The following is an 11,928-nucleotide window of genomic DNA, read 5'->3' on the forward strand; positions in this document are numbered from 1 at the left end:
AAGGGTACACGAAACACCACTGTGTGAGAGAGTGCACACACGCACGCACTCACGCACCTTCAGTCCAAGTAATACGAGCAGTGGGACGTTGTTCATTCCTCCTTCGATCCACTCGTCCAGGGACACTGTCCCACTGCAGTCTGAATCTATTGCTGTCATCATGTCCTTCAGCACCTAGGGAACACAAGGATGTGTATGTGTGTGCACCAAAGAGAGAGAGAGAGGGCAACCACAACACAGCAACGTCTAGCAGTTATTGATCCATACATGCATCATGCATCATGCATCATGCATCATCTATTCACATATATATCCATACGTGCTTTTATCTATACATATATTTGTCCAAAGGCACCATGTTAAGTGTCTTCACATAATAAGCATCAACAACTTAAAACCTTCAGCAGTTTATTCAAGCAAACAGCAAGTCATTACAGGTACAACCAGCAAAGAATGTGTCTTTGACTGGGTGTGGCACAGGCAAAGAACTTTTCACACGCTGTGGAGACATTTCACTCCTTTTGCCAAACAAAATAAAACACACACACTCACACACAAGCGCGCGCACACTCACACACACAAGCACACAGAGGGAGAGAGAGAATCTACTTGTCTGAGCTTGACATACACACTCACGCACACACACATGCAAATATGCATACACAGGGGGAGAGAGAAACTCACTGGTCTGAGCTCTGACACATCCCAGCCCAGGTAATCTGCAGCATGCATCATTTGGGCGATGATCCGATCCACTTCCTGACGAGAGATATTAACAGCTCTTTAATTTTATTACAGTGGCATCAGACAATCAGTCTGAGAGACGAAACACTCAACGAGTTTCCCTCTGTCAACTCCTGAGAAGCCAGCTACTCTCTAGCCTGTGGCTATTATGACCACTCTTATCTCCCAGTGTAACAAGACTGTGATGTTGGTAATTCAGTGTGTTATGACACGGCTGTGGACCGTGATGTTGGTAATTCAGTGTGTTATGACACGGCTGTGGACCGTGATGTTGGTAATTCAGTGTGTTATGACACAGCTGTGGACCGTGATGTTGGTAATTCAGTGTGTAACTTACAGAACTATCCAAGAGTCCATTGCCATCTCTGTCATAGAGTTTGAAAGTGACTGAGAGGAGAAAAAGAGGCGAGAGAGGACCAATGAAAAAGATCACAAAGGCAGATAATTATCAATTTTACAAATATAACCATGTCAGAAAGCAGAACACACACACACGCGCACACACACACATACATATGAGCACAAGCATTCATACACACACACACTCAAATCTATGCCACACAATCAGCTGAGATCACACTCACACTCCAGTTTATCCCTGGGCTGTCCGTCCTCCAGGAGAGAAAAGTAACATGACACATCCTTAAGGAAGACCTCCCCTTGTGGACCGGAGTAGAGGAGAGAGAGTGACAGAGTCACACACCACATAGACAACTCATGTCCACAACAACCTCTGATTCACAGGCCAGACAGCCTCTGAGTCCCAGGCCAGACAGCCTCTGAGTCCCAGGCGAAAAGAGGAATTTCAACAATCTCTTGAAACGTTTCAAGGCTGAGAGTTTGAGTGCCAGATGATCTGTAGCATTAGCGTGTTGACAGTGCTGGCTGCCCTAAGCAAGAAACTGTGAGATGCATCCAGTTACAGCATTCTCTCACAGAGCAGATACGGAAATGTGCTAAATATTACCAAACTACTTCAGTGTGACTGAGAAAAGGATTTTTCTCTCCTTTAAATGGTAAAAACAACTGTAATGACTAATGATCCTCTTTGACTGTTTACACTTGACTTTCTGTCATTTCAGTTTGTTGTGTTAGGGATGACATGACCCAAACCCTGTCTGAAACCAGATCCTCTCTAACATGAGGGAAACAGAGGTGCCCTCCACAGACCGCACACTCACTGGCATTGTCCGAACTCTGAAAAGATCGGAAGAGGCGCTGGCAGAGATCTGCTGGGAAGTCCTCCACCTCCAGATAGGTCCTGAGGAACAGCCGGAAACCCTCCTCGTCGATGCACTGGGAAGCATCGCATATCCACTAGGTTACGATAAAGCCCACACTCGTACAGGTCAATAATAAGCCTATTATTATTATTAAACAGTGGCTCACTCAGTCATATAACAGCTTTTATAATGAAATAGTGGATGCCTGAGAGACAAACACCATCTCAAAGACTTTCAAATTCAATCGCATCACAATCCCCTGCACACCAAATCTAAACTTATTTTCCCTTAGCAGTCCACTCTGTCATTGTCTGAGCTCTCTGAGCTCTATTCAAAATGCTCAGCTTAGACGCTACCTGGCATCCTCTCAGACAAAACAAAATGGAGCGAATGAAGACGCGTTCAAACACAGCCACCCCTTTCCCTACATATGGCCTGACCATAATTTACACATTTTCACTAACGACATCTAACAGTGCTCCACTCATGCTGATTCTTTGTGTGTACATGTGTGTGTGTATGAGAGAGAGAGAGAGAGGGAGAGAGAGAGAGGGAGAGGGGTATGTACTTATTTTTGCTAACTTAGGAAGACATCTGACTAAAACGACATGACTCTTCTGGGGATGTCTTGTCAATGTGGTGTCAAAATCATTATTCCCACTAGTAAAGAAAAAATACATAGGGGCTTCTTTCATAAAATATAATGCTGTTATTGGTAGAACTAAAGGAGTGAAATTGTATTTACGGTTAGGGTTAGGGTTTAAGGCTCAGGTTAGGGTTAGGCCGTTTTTTACTTTTGGTATAACTGAAGTCGGCTGTTGGTCCCCAAAAGCCAGCATACAGTGTGTGTGTGTGTGTGTGTGTGTGTGTGTGTGTCTATGTGTGTTTTGTGGTGGAAGATAATTGCACTGTTGAGAGAATGCCAACTGATTACTACAGTACTGTGCAGCTAAGTCAGCACTGGCTGCATCAGCTGAAAAACCGGCTCAAATATCAAATATTCATAGACCTTTCCTAGCTAATCGTGTTTTTCTATGACATCTGAACCATCGCTAATATAAGCAATTTCTCCAAGGTCTTCAGATGCCTATTCTTGTATTCTGTTCTTCTATTTCATGAGGAACAGAATACAGAACATAAGCTATTTTAAAAACCTTAAAATACAGAAATTCATTATAGTTTATCAACTACCACACAGATAAGCCACATGGACAATCTGTGTCATATTGATTTTATTTTTGCAGTTAAACAAGGGCCATGAACAGAAATCCTTCTACGGAATTCCTCAGTAGGTTCACTGTGATGCCACACTCACCTCACCATGTCTGTACTTTGCCAGTTTGCCATCTGCATCAAATTCCTTCAGCACATCTTTCACCTTCAGGCTACAATCTACAGGAGAGAAACAGACTCAAATGTCATCCATTACTCTCCCTGACCTCCCCCCCCTCCACACACACACACACACACACACACACACACTGTATGCTGCCGCAGCCTTTTCATGTTTGACCTTGTATGGTATATCTCCTTTTATCATTTTTCCACCACACACACGTTTAAAAAAACTGCAAAAGTGTGATCATGGATGGACTGAGTAAAAAAGAGAAAAGTCTTTTATTTGTCATACAAACAATGAAGATAATGTCTCACATTACAACCCGGTCATAAAATATCATCATTTTAAAGCATTTCGAACGTCAAAGCACTAAAACAGAGCCTTGGTGCTTTGTATGTTTATGAAATGTTTATAAAATAATATCTGTATATGTGTCCATAAAGATATATTTAGGTATCTACTGTTCAATTAATATTTTTCTATAAACCGAAAAGCATAAAAATACATCAAAATACAATGAAAATTACTGTTATATATGCAAATAATAGGATAAAACTCATCTTGATTTCTTGTTTCATTAAAAAAAAAACACACACACATGGAACATAAGGGCACTCAAAAAACGATGATGACTCTTTGCCTTGTCATAGATATTAACATTTTGAATTTAATGCAAAAAGCAGAGCTGATACTGAGTGAAAACTGAAGTGAGGAAGTGGTCACTCACAGTCAATGTACTGCTGCAGCTGAATGAAGTCCACAGGACTTAGTTCCTTCACATCTGCCTCTGAACACTCCGACATGACCTGCAAATATTTCATTTATTCATTTATTTTATTACCATATCCACCTCTGAACACTTCCACATGACAACAAGACCTGCAAACATGTCAGTGTCCTGGATAAGAGCCTTACTGTGGGTAAGACTGAGTTATGGAAAGGGCAGTGGGTATGGTTGGATTAGGCTGGGCTATGGAAAGGGCTTTGACAGGCTTCTCTATGATTATGACTGACTACAGCTCTCCCCTAGAGGCTCAGTGTGGGTCTCAGACATGAGGGTGGTAGAGAAAGGAAATGTCTTAGTTTTGAGAAGGGAAACACCACAGTTTTGATCCTCCCACACAACAGTTTTTCAATAGCATTAATGAGCACAACTCAAAATGAGACTGCATGCTTTAGAAAACCCCACAAAAACAGACATATCACTGTTTTTTCACACAAAAACAGTGTGATTAAGACTTTGTTATCGCCCACTGAGTCTGAATAACTGTGATAAAGATATGATTAAACCACAGGGGAGGTGAACGGAGCATAGGCAGCAAAGAGTGAAAAAAGAGCACAGACAAAAGACAAAAGAAAGACAAACCTTGTCTTCTACTGGTCTCATCACATATATATATATGTGTGTGTGTGTGTGTGTGTGTGTGTGTGTGTGTGTGTGTATAAATATATATATATATACACATATATACATACATACATATACATATACATACATACATACATACACACACACACACACACATACATACATATATATATATATACATATATATATATATATATATATATAAACACACACACACACGTGTATGTATGTATATATATATATGTGTGTGTGTGTGTGTGTGTGTGTGTGCAAACCACATATATATAGTTTATTAGAAATCTGTGATCTAAAACTACAAATACACACACACACACACACACATATATATATATGCAGAATGGTTAAATTTGAGAAAAAAACCACACTAAAATCTACATAAAGTGTGAGAAGCATTTTATTTTTGTATCAGCAGGGAATGGGCTGATGGGCAGATGACAGTCAAGGATGGTGAACATTCTCAGGTGCATTTTGTGTGTGTGTGTGTGTGTGTGTGTGTTTAACTCTGAGTCTCATCTGCTAAGGGAAATTAAATCAGCCTACTGATCATAAACACATGCACACAACTCAAGCTGCTATCCTGGGACATTTCACAAGACAAACCAAGTCTAAAGCTCCACTCTGTCTGATGATTTCTCCAGGGACCTTCAGAGCTTCTCATGATTTATTGTGGGTTAAATATCCCCCAAAATGGGTGAGCCACTTCTGTTCTGTAAGCTTTCTGTAGTATTTTAAGTGTTCTTTTGTGATACTATAAATTGAATTTATGTGGGTCAGACTTTTAAAAAGTAAATGAGACACACATATATTCTTCTTTAGTCTTCTTTAGGAGAAGGAGGCCATTGAGATAATAACCCAACACTTTGTTCAAGTAATTTTAGCCCTCATATCCTAAAGTACATTAGCAAGTGAATTTCTAACCTTCCAGTGCAAGAACACAGAACACAGCAGGGTTTTTATCCACACTACTGACTACATCAAAGCTCTCAAACCCAACTGCAGCAGCACAGCTAATTGCAAAGGTTAAAAAAAAGTCTTTTGTAACACACCCACTTGGCCTCTGAGCCACATGGTCTTCATTGTCTGAACACAGGGTCACACTGTCCTCACGTCAGTCCCTCAAAAGGTTACTGCTGTTGCTTAGCAGCACCGCTCAAGTGGGGGAAATAGATTGGCAGAAAGTTGGCAAAGTGAGAACCCTTATACCTTCCTACGGATGCAAGTGAGGGGTGAGGTTGGTGTATGTATGTGTGTGCGTGGATGCGTGCATGTGTGTGTGTGTGTGGGGGGGGGGGGGGCAATGCGCAATGCATCTCTATTTTGCATGGTGGAGTCAGCATTATCTAAGCATAATGAGATAACAAGGAGACACGCTAAAGTGATTTTCTATAAAAATCCTAATATTACTGATGCAAAATAAACCAAACTTGATTAGTCTAAAAGTTCATTTGTACAACTCACTTAAGTTTGACGTATAGGCCAACTATGGTCTGGCTTGACATTTTCTAGACGGTCTCATTTTCACGCCCTTTGAGGCGATCTGCTGACTTCTGTTTGTGTTTGCTGATGCCTGCAAGTCTTGCTTAGCACTGCCTGTCCTAATTATTTGGTCTGAGAACTGTAATCTGATTCGGGCCCTCCTGATTGGGTATTTGCATATAGCTTTCATTGCATGCAGAGCTGCAATCAGGACTGACTGAACAATGCATGGGGCTGCAGAGCAACAAGAGGACAGTGAGAGAGTTCTGTCTCTCATTCCACCCACGCTAACAGAGCCCAGCTCATAAACACAGCCGGAACACTAGGGCCTTTAGGAGAATGTGAGAACATTAAACGGCAGCAGTCAGGGCGAGGAAGGAGAGATCATGACAGAGCTGGGCTTCCACAGTGAAACACCTCACTGGGTTTTTTATCTGATTGATGTCAGATGTCTCTAATAGTACTGTGGCATGTAGTATTCCTCTACCTCTTCACAAAAGAGATGATTGGGCTTTTTTCCTCCCCCATCAAAAAAGATCATGTTTCACAGTGACTACTGACTTGAAGCTTTCTGGTAAACCACATATCTGAGTACTGTGAATCATCACAATAAGATATCAAGATATTCACGATTAGGGGAGAAAGCTACAATCAGTGACAGATGTAATGTCAGTAGTATTATGGAAAGGTCTGTGGTACTAAGGATGTGGTGGGGGCGTTGAGTGGTGTTGAGAGTCAGGTTACACAGCTGTAGGTTCCTTTTTGTTGTCATGGCTTAAGCAGTGTTGTGTAAGTGGCTGTTGACAAGCAGCTGGGAGAATCTGAACAAAGCCTGCAGAATTAGAGGAAAGCCTTTCAAAATCAAATCACTAATACACCCAGTCAAATGAAACATGCTTTGAAATGGTCACACACTCTTCCTCCTCCCTTGGCTACAGTCAACCCCAACTCTACTTTTCCACTGAGATTCATTACCATCAGCATTACCACTCCTTCTCCATAAAGCAAGCGGACTTTAGCATTGGGATGACCTCTGAACTTAAACACAGCCAGCAATGAGGAAAACAGGGGGAAAAAATAAAGACTTGTGTCCGTAACTGTTGTAACTCTACAAAACAGAATGTCAAACTTCTCAGAAATACACTACATAAGGCTTTCTTTGTTTCTCCTTTGCCTTTCACTAATTAGTCTCGTTAGGGGTACTTATTGTACTTTGTAGTTTATACTTAGAACACATGTTTCTTTCTTTCTTTCTTTTTTTTCCTTTCACCATATTGTACAAGCTGCTTGCTCACCCACGCTTAGTGTCAAGGAAATCTGCTCTTTTGTAAAACTCAGGCTACAGACAGCATTTTCTTTTTTTCCCCTCCTCATTTTGTGGTTGGAAAATGTGGCTCTTGATTCTGTGAGATTCATGAGTGGTGGATGTCCTCTACTAAATCAAATCTTATCATTTCTGATTTGGGGAAGCAGCCTGGTGATTACATCAGGTTGTCAAGGGGGGAAGGGAGGACAAGCTTGGTCACTATGGAAAGTGTTTCCCCATCAGCTGCACTTTGTCAGAGCGTTGCCAAGGGTGACTGACAGGAATAGAAGGAGGTATGGAAAGCAGGAAAAAGAGAGAGAGAGAGAGAGAGAGAGAGGAGGGGAACCCGTGTAACGGCGATGGGTCTTCCCCTGGCCTCCTCCCACTCTGTCAGGCTGATGAAGTCTTCAAACAGAGGCCAGAGCCTGGTTTACAATCCACCTGCAGACGTGAGCGTGACACATCTCCTGACAAGGGGAACATTCTCTCAACAAAGATATGGGGGAGGATGGAGGGACAAGTCCAAAACTTACGCAAGCGTCTCCTTTTTTTTTTTGTACACTGCATATTACACTGCACCTCAATAATTTATGACCAAATGGACTTCCAGAATCATGAAGGGGTGGCTGAGGTGCATGCTAATAAACAATTCACCATCAGGAAGTTAAACAAAGTTATTGTTTGCCTTTGCATAAGCCCCCAATGTGCTGTATTTAATTTGGGTAGCTGTCTTGTGACAAGGGTCTCCTAAATCTGGCCTTTCAAAGGAAGGAAAAAAAACCGCTGAACTTTAGTGTTATTTTAAACAGGGTTATGGGAACAGAGTTAGCACGCAAAAACAAATGTCAAATGTTCAACAAAGTCCAGAAAACAGCAACAGCTCTAAATCAGTACAAACCACCACCTACACGCAAAAGGGTTGTTTTTTTGGCAGTGGGTTGGTGAGTGGGTCTGCATGTATACGCCTAAAATTTACGACACAAGTGAACGGCTTACGTCAAAAAACAAAAGAGGAAAAAAAGAGGGAGCCTTAGTAGTGTAGAGAATACCCGTTTAGATTCACTGACAAACCACAGACATGCATGGACCTGCAAATGTGCACACTTCCCTTTTCCTTGATCTGTGCACCTCCACACATCTGTGTAGCCTCATGTACAGAGAGAAAGAGAGAGAGAGAGAGAGAGAGAGAGAGAGAGAGAGAGAGAAAGAGAGAGAGAGAGAGAGAGAGAGAGAGAGAGAGAGAGAGAGAGAGAGAGAGAGAGAGCAATTTACCGTGTGCTGCGAGCAACGATCAGAGTATGCAAAACAGAAATGACTTTGCTTCATACACACAACCGAATGAATCTAAGTCTAAAGCCAGACACAAAACCATTTGTACTGCAGCTTTCTATCCAAAAACTACCAAGAGCGACCTTAAGGGTACAATGCAAATTCATTCAACCTATTCCAATGAGTTGGTTGTCCTGGACTCCACGTTCAGGGTTTCATTCTTTCAGAATGCCAAGATTAAAGGGAAAAACAGGAGCGGTCTAGACCATATTCATCTGAACATTACAAGAAGTTATCTTGTCTTGCAGTTATAGTTATCTTAAAGCTAGCAATAGCACTTCACCATTCATGTATACAAAAGCGTCTGTATAAAAAAAGACCATCACTTGTCTTATGGCTTCATCACAAAAATGTTTACTTTTCTCCCATTTACAGATACAACCACCAAATCCAACGCATAAAACTACAAATGGACCCACTAAGGAAAAGTAGGAGGGGCTGATTCCAACCTGCTCCAGTGAAGGCCCCATTAAACAGTTTTGCACCTGCAACTGCAGTGATGAGTTAGTTCTGACCGTGTTCCTGATCAGAAACACATTCCAGGGCCCAGTGGGAGGAGGTGGTCTTCTGAGGCCCTCTAAATCCAGCAGCGTGCAGCTCTCATTTCTAAATATAATAAGATCATTCTGCTGCTGTGGGCAACACAACATGATCTCAGAGACAGTTCTTACAAGCCACAGTACACACTGCAACGTCTTTTTCCACTGCTCCTCTGGGTTTTCAGAGAGTTTGGGATAGCTTACATCATTAAAAAAAAATGTCTATTTCAATATTATTCCGAAGGTTCCGATTTCCTCCATTGTTAAGTCCTGGATATTAAACACTTCCATAGCGAGCAGAGATGTTGCTCAGTGTTTAACTCGCCAAAACTATGAGGTAAGGATTTCCCTGGAGAGTGGGTCTCTACCACCAAGTCTATAACACAGTAACCATCCAGACCAGAAACCTTACTGCTCTACCCAACATGTCTTTACATCATCAAACCATGGCAAGTACAACATGAATCTCCCACGGCAAAGATGGTCAGATATATTTTATTTTAAACAATTCAAACAATTCAAGTCACTGTAAATAAAAAAAAATTAAAAATAAGAACTGAAAGTTGAAAGTAATGCAGTGGCAGTGACTCAAATAAGCTTTGTGAATAAAGAGTAAAGAAGTGTGAAAACAGACGGCACAGGGGAAACTCAGACGCTGTCTTTACACAGTTCAACTGATGATTCATCTTCACCTCTTATATCTGCCATAGTCTCGCTTCAGAAAGAAAACGGCTCCAGGGTTAGAAGGAAAAGAAAAAAGTACGGCAGGAGAGAAGATTCCATTTTATATACTCTACCTTGTTTTGTAATGCCCGGATAGCAATACATTTCCTAGAGTTCTCTTTATAAGTTAACATTATGCAGAAACTGTTTTATGAAACTTTCATTATTCTTTTTTTTTTTTTCTACATGAACGAAGACACAATCTCAAAATCCAGAACACAATTATGTTGCCAAAACAAACATACTAAACCATTGAAGGCGTCGTGTACATTTAATGATTCGCTTTATTCTGTCGAATGCGTAATAATACGCTCGTGACACAATAATACTCGCCAGAGAGCTCATGCTGTCCAAGACCTTGGGGTTACTCACCACATCAGGTGGGGAAAGTAACCAAAACAACACAATCTGGGGAATATTGCCCAACTGATGGTCTGTTGTTATGATAATGTACTTATGAAAGAGGCCAACTCGGACATAAGGACTTGATCGTTTTAAGTCTTATACTTTTGAGATATTATTTTCACCCCGAAACACTCGAGTCTGGATGTTCTGTTTTCACTGGGTGAATGACAAAAGTGAAAGCGCCTTGGTCCGTAACAAGAACCACTCCATTAATCACCCTGAAGTCGCAAACAACTGACAACAATGGACAACTAATGAGACTTGGGGACTATATGGATGCAGAACTAACTCACATTTGCCTACAAATAGTGGTCAAGTTTGAGATCGGAACTAAATGACATCCAGATTTAACTGATAGGTCCCCAGGGGTTCAGCGCCGTGGTGCCCTTCAGTTGACAGGCACGAACTGTGGCAAATGTAGCTAAAACGAAAGGTTGAGGATAGTCATAGCATACACGTCGTTCAGCAGAAAACATTCAACAAACTGCATTAACGCAACGGCCACAAATGTACCTAAATTACGTTAACTCGGCGAATTACCTTAGTTTCTTGATACGCGTTGTGTCTCGTCCTTTAATGCCGTGCAGTGATAAAACGGTCAAACGCTGCTGCAATGGCGAGAAAACGATATGTTCCCAGCACAGACAAGTTGGATCGTTAACGAAAGACAAGTTCAAAACCAAGCAGCAGAAGCGGCTGTTCCGAAAACGCTCGCTTGTATTCAGTGTAGTCGCGAACAAAATATGACAGTTGCATACGTAGTGACCCTCCCAACTAATAAAGCGCCGCCTCAAACTCTTGTTAAAGCGCACTTCGACCGACATATACGATGACAGAACTCGTTCGGATTCTTGGTATTGTAATACAATCATAGGCAATACAGAATACAGCAGAGAACGATTAGAGACTACGTGCGTTTACGTGTTCAAAATTAATTCACCTTCTCAGCACTACAACACTGTTTAAAATCCATCAGCATCTGCAGAAAAGTGGAGAGTTCTTATTTCTCCTTAACCGAACTACTACAGCGGTTTGTCTCTCATATAGCCTACTCCCACATCACAAGGGCAGAGAGGGCCGGAGGAAAGGGGTGTCAACTTTACACGCTGTATTCTACAAACGACTTAGTAACTATCGACTCTTACCGGCTAAATGCTGAAAACTTCCCAATAGAGGTGGTGGAAGTGAAAGCTGTTGAGTTCGTAAGGACAGTGTAGAGAACGAGCTTGACAGAGTGTTTAACCCGTATGTTCTCAGCATTGCTGATGATAAAGTTTAGAACCATTATGACAATTACCTGGCAATATGGCCAAGCCAGAAAGAATGGTTCACACAATTAAGTCTAGACAAATATATAGGCTGCAGACTGTCTTGTTCTTTCTTTCATGACCTTTAAATCACATTTAAATTATGCTTCAGACCGTTGATAGATTAAAGTGAGAAAATGGCTTAAT

General features: G+C 41.5%; 1 protein-coding gene across 1 annotated transcript in view; it reads right to left on the reverse strand.

Moving 5' to 3' along the window:
- Window positions 1–11,165, reverse strand: part of dgkaa (diacylglycerol kinase, alpha a) — a 24,766-nt gene extending 13,601 nt beyond the window's left edge. The window contains exons 1-8 of the mRNA XM_030769872.1: window positions 11,015–11,165; window positions 4,034–4,112; window positions 3,283–3,359; window positions 1,926–2,040; window positions 1,329–1,403; window positions 1,082–1,131; window positions 685–759; window positions 58–174 (exon numbers count right to left, since the gene is read on the reverse strand). Of these exons, the coding sequence (XP_030625732.1) occupies window positions 58–174; window positions 685–759; window positions 1,082–1,131; window positions 1,329–1,403; window positions 1,926–2,040; window positions 3,283–3,359; window positions 4,034–4,109 (585 nt within the window). The 5' untranslated portion in view covers window positions 4,110–4,112; window positions 11,015–11,165. The remainder of the gene's footprint in view (window positions 1–57; window positions 175–684; window positions 760–1,081; window positions 1,132–1,328; window positions 1,404–1,925; window positions 2,041–3,282; window positions 3,360–4,033; window positions 4,113–11,014) is intronic.
- Window positions 11,166–11,928: the final 763 nt, after the last annotated feature.

The sequence above is a fragment of the Chanos chanos genome, chromosome 3 (genome assembly GCF_902362185.1).
Source record: "Chanos chanos chromosome 3, fChaCha1.1, whole genome shotgun sequence".
NCBI classification, from domain to species: Eukaryota; Metazoa; Chordata; class Actinopteri; order Gonorynchiformes; family Chanidae; genus Chanos; species Chanos chanos.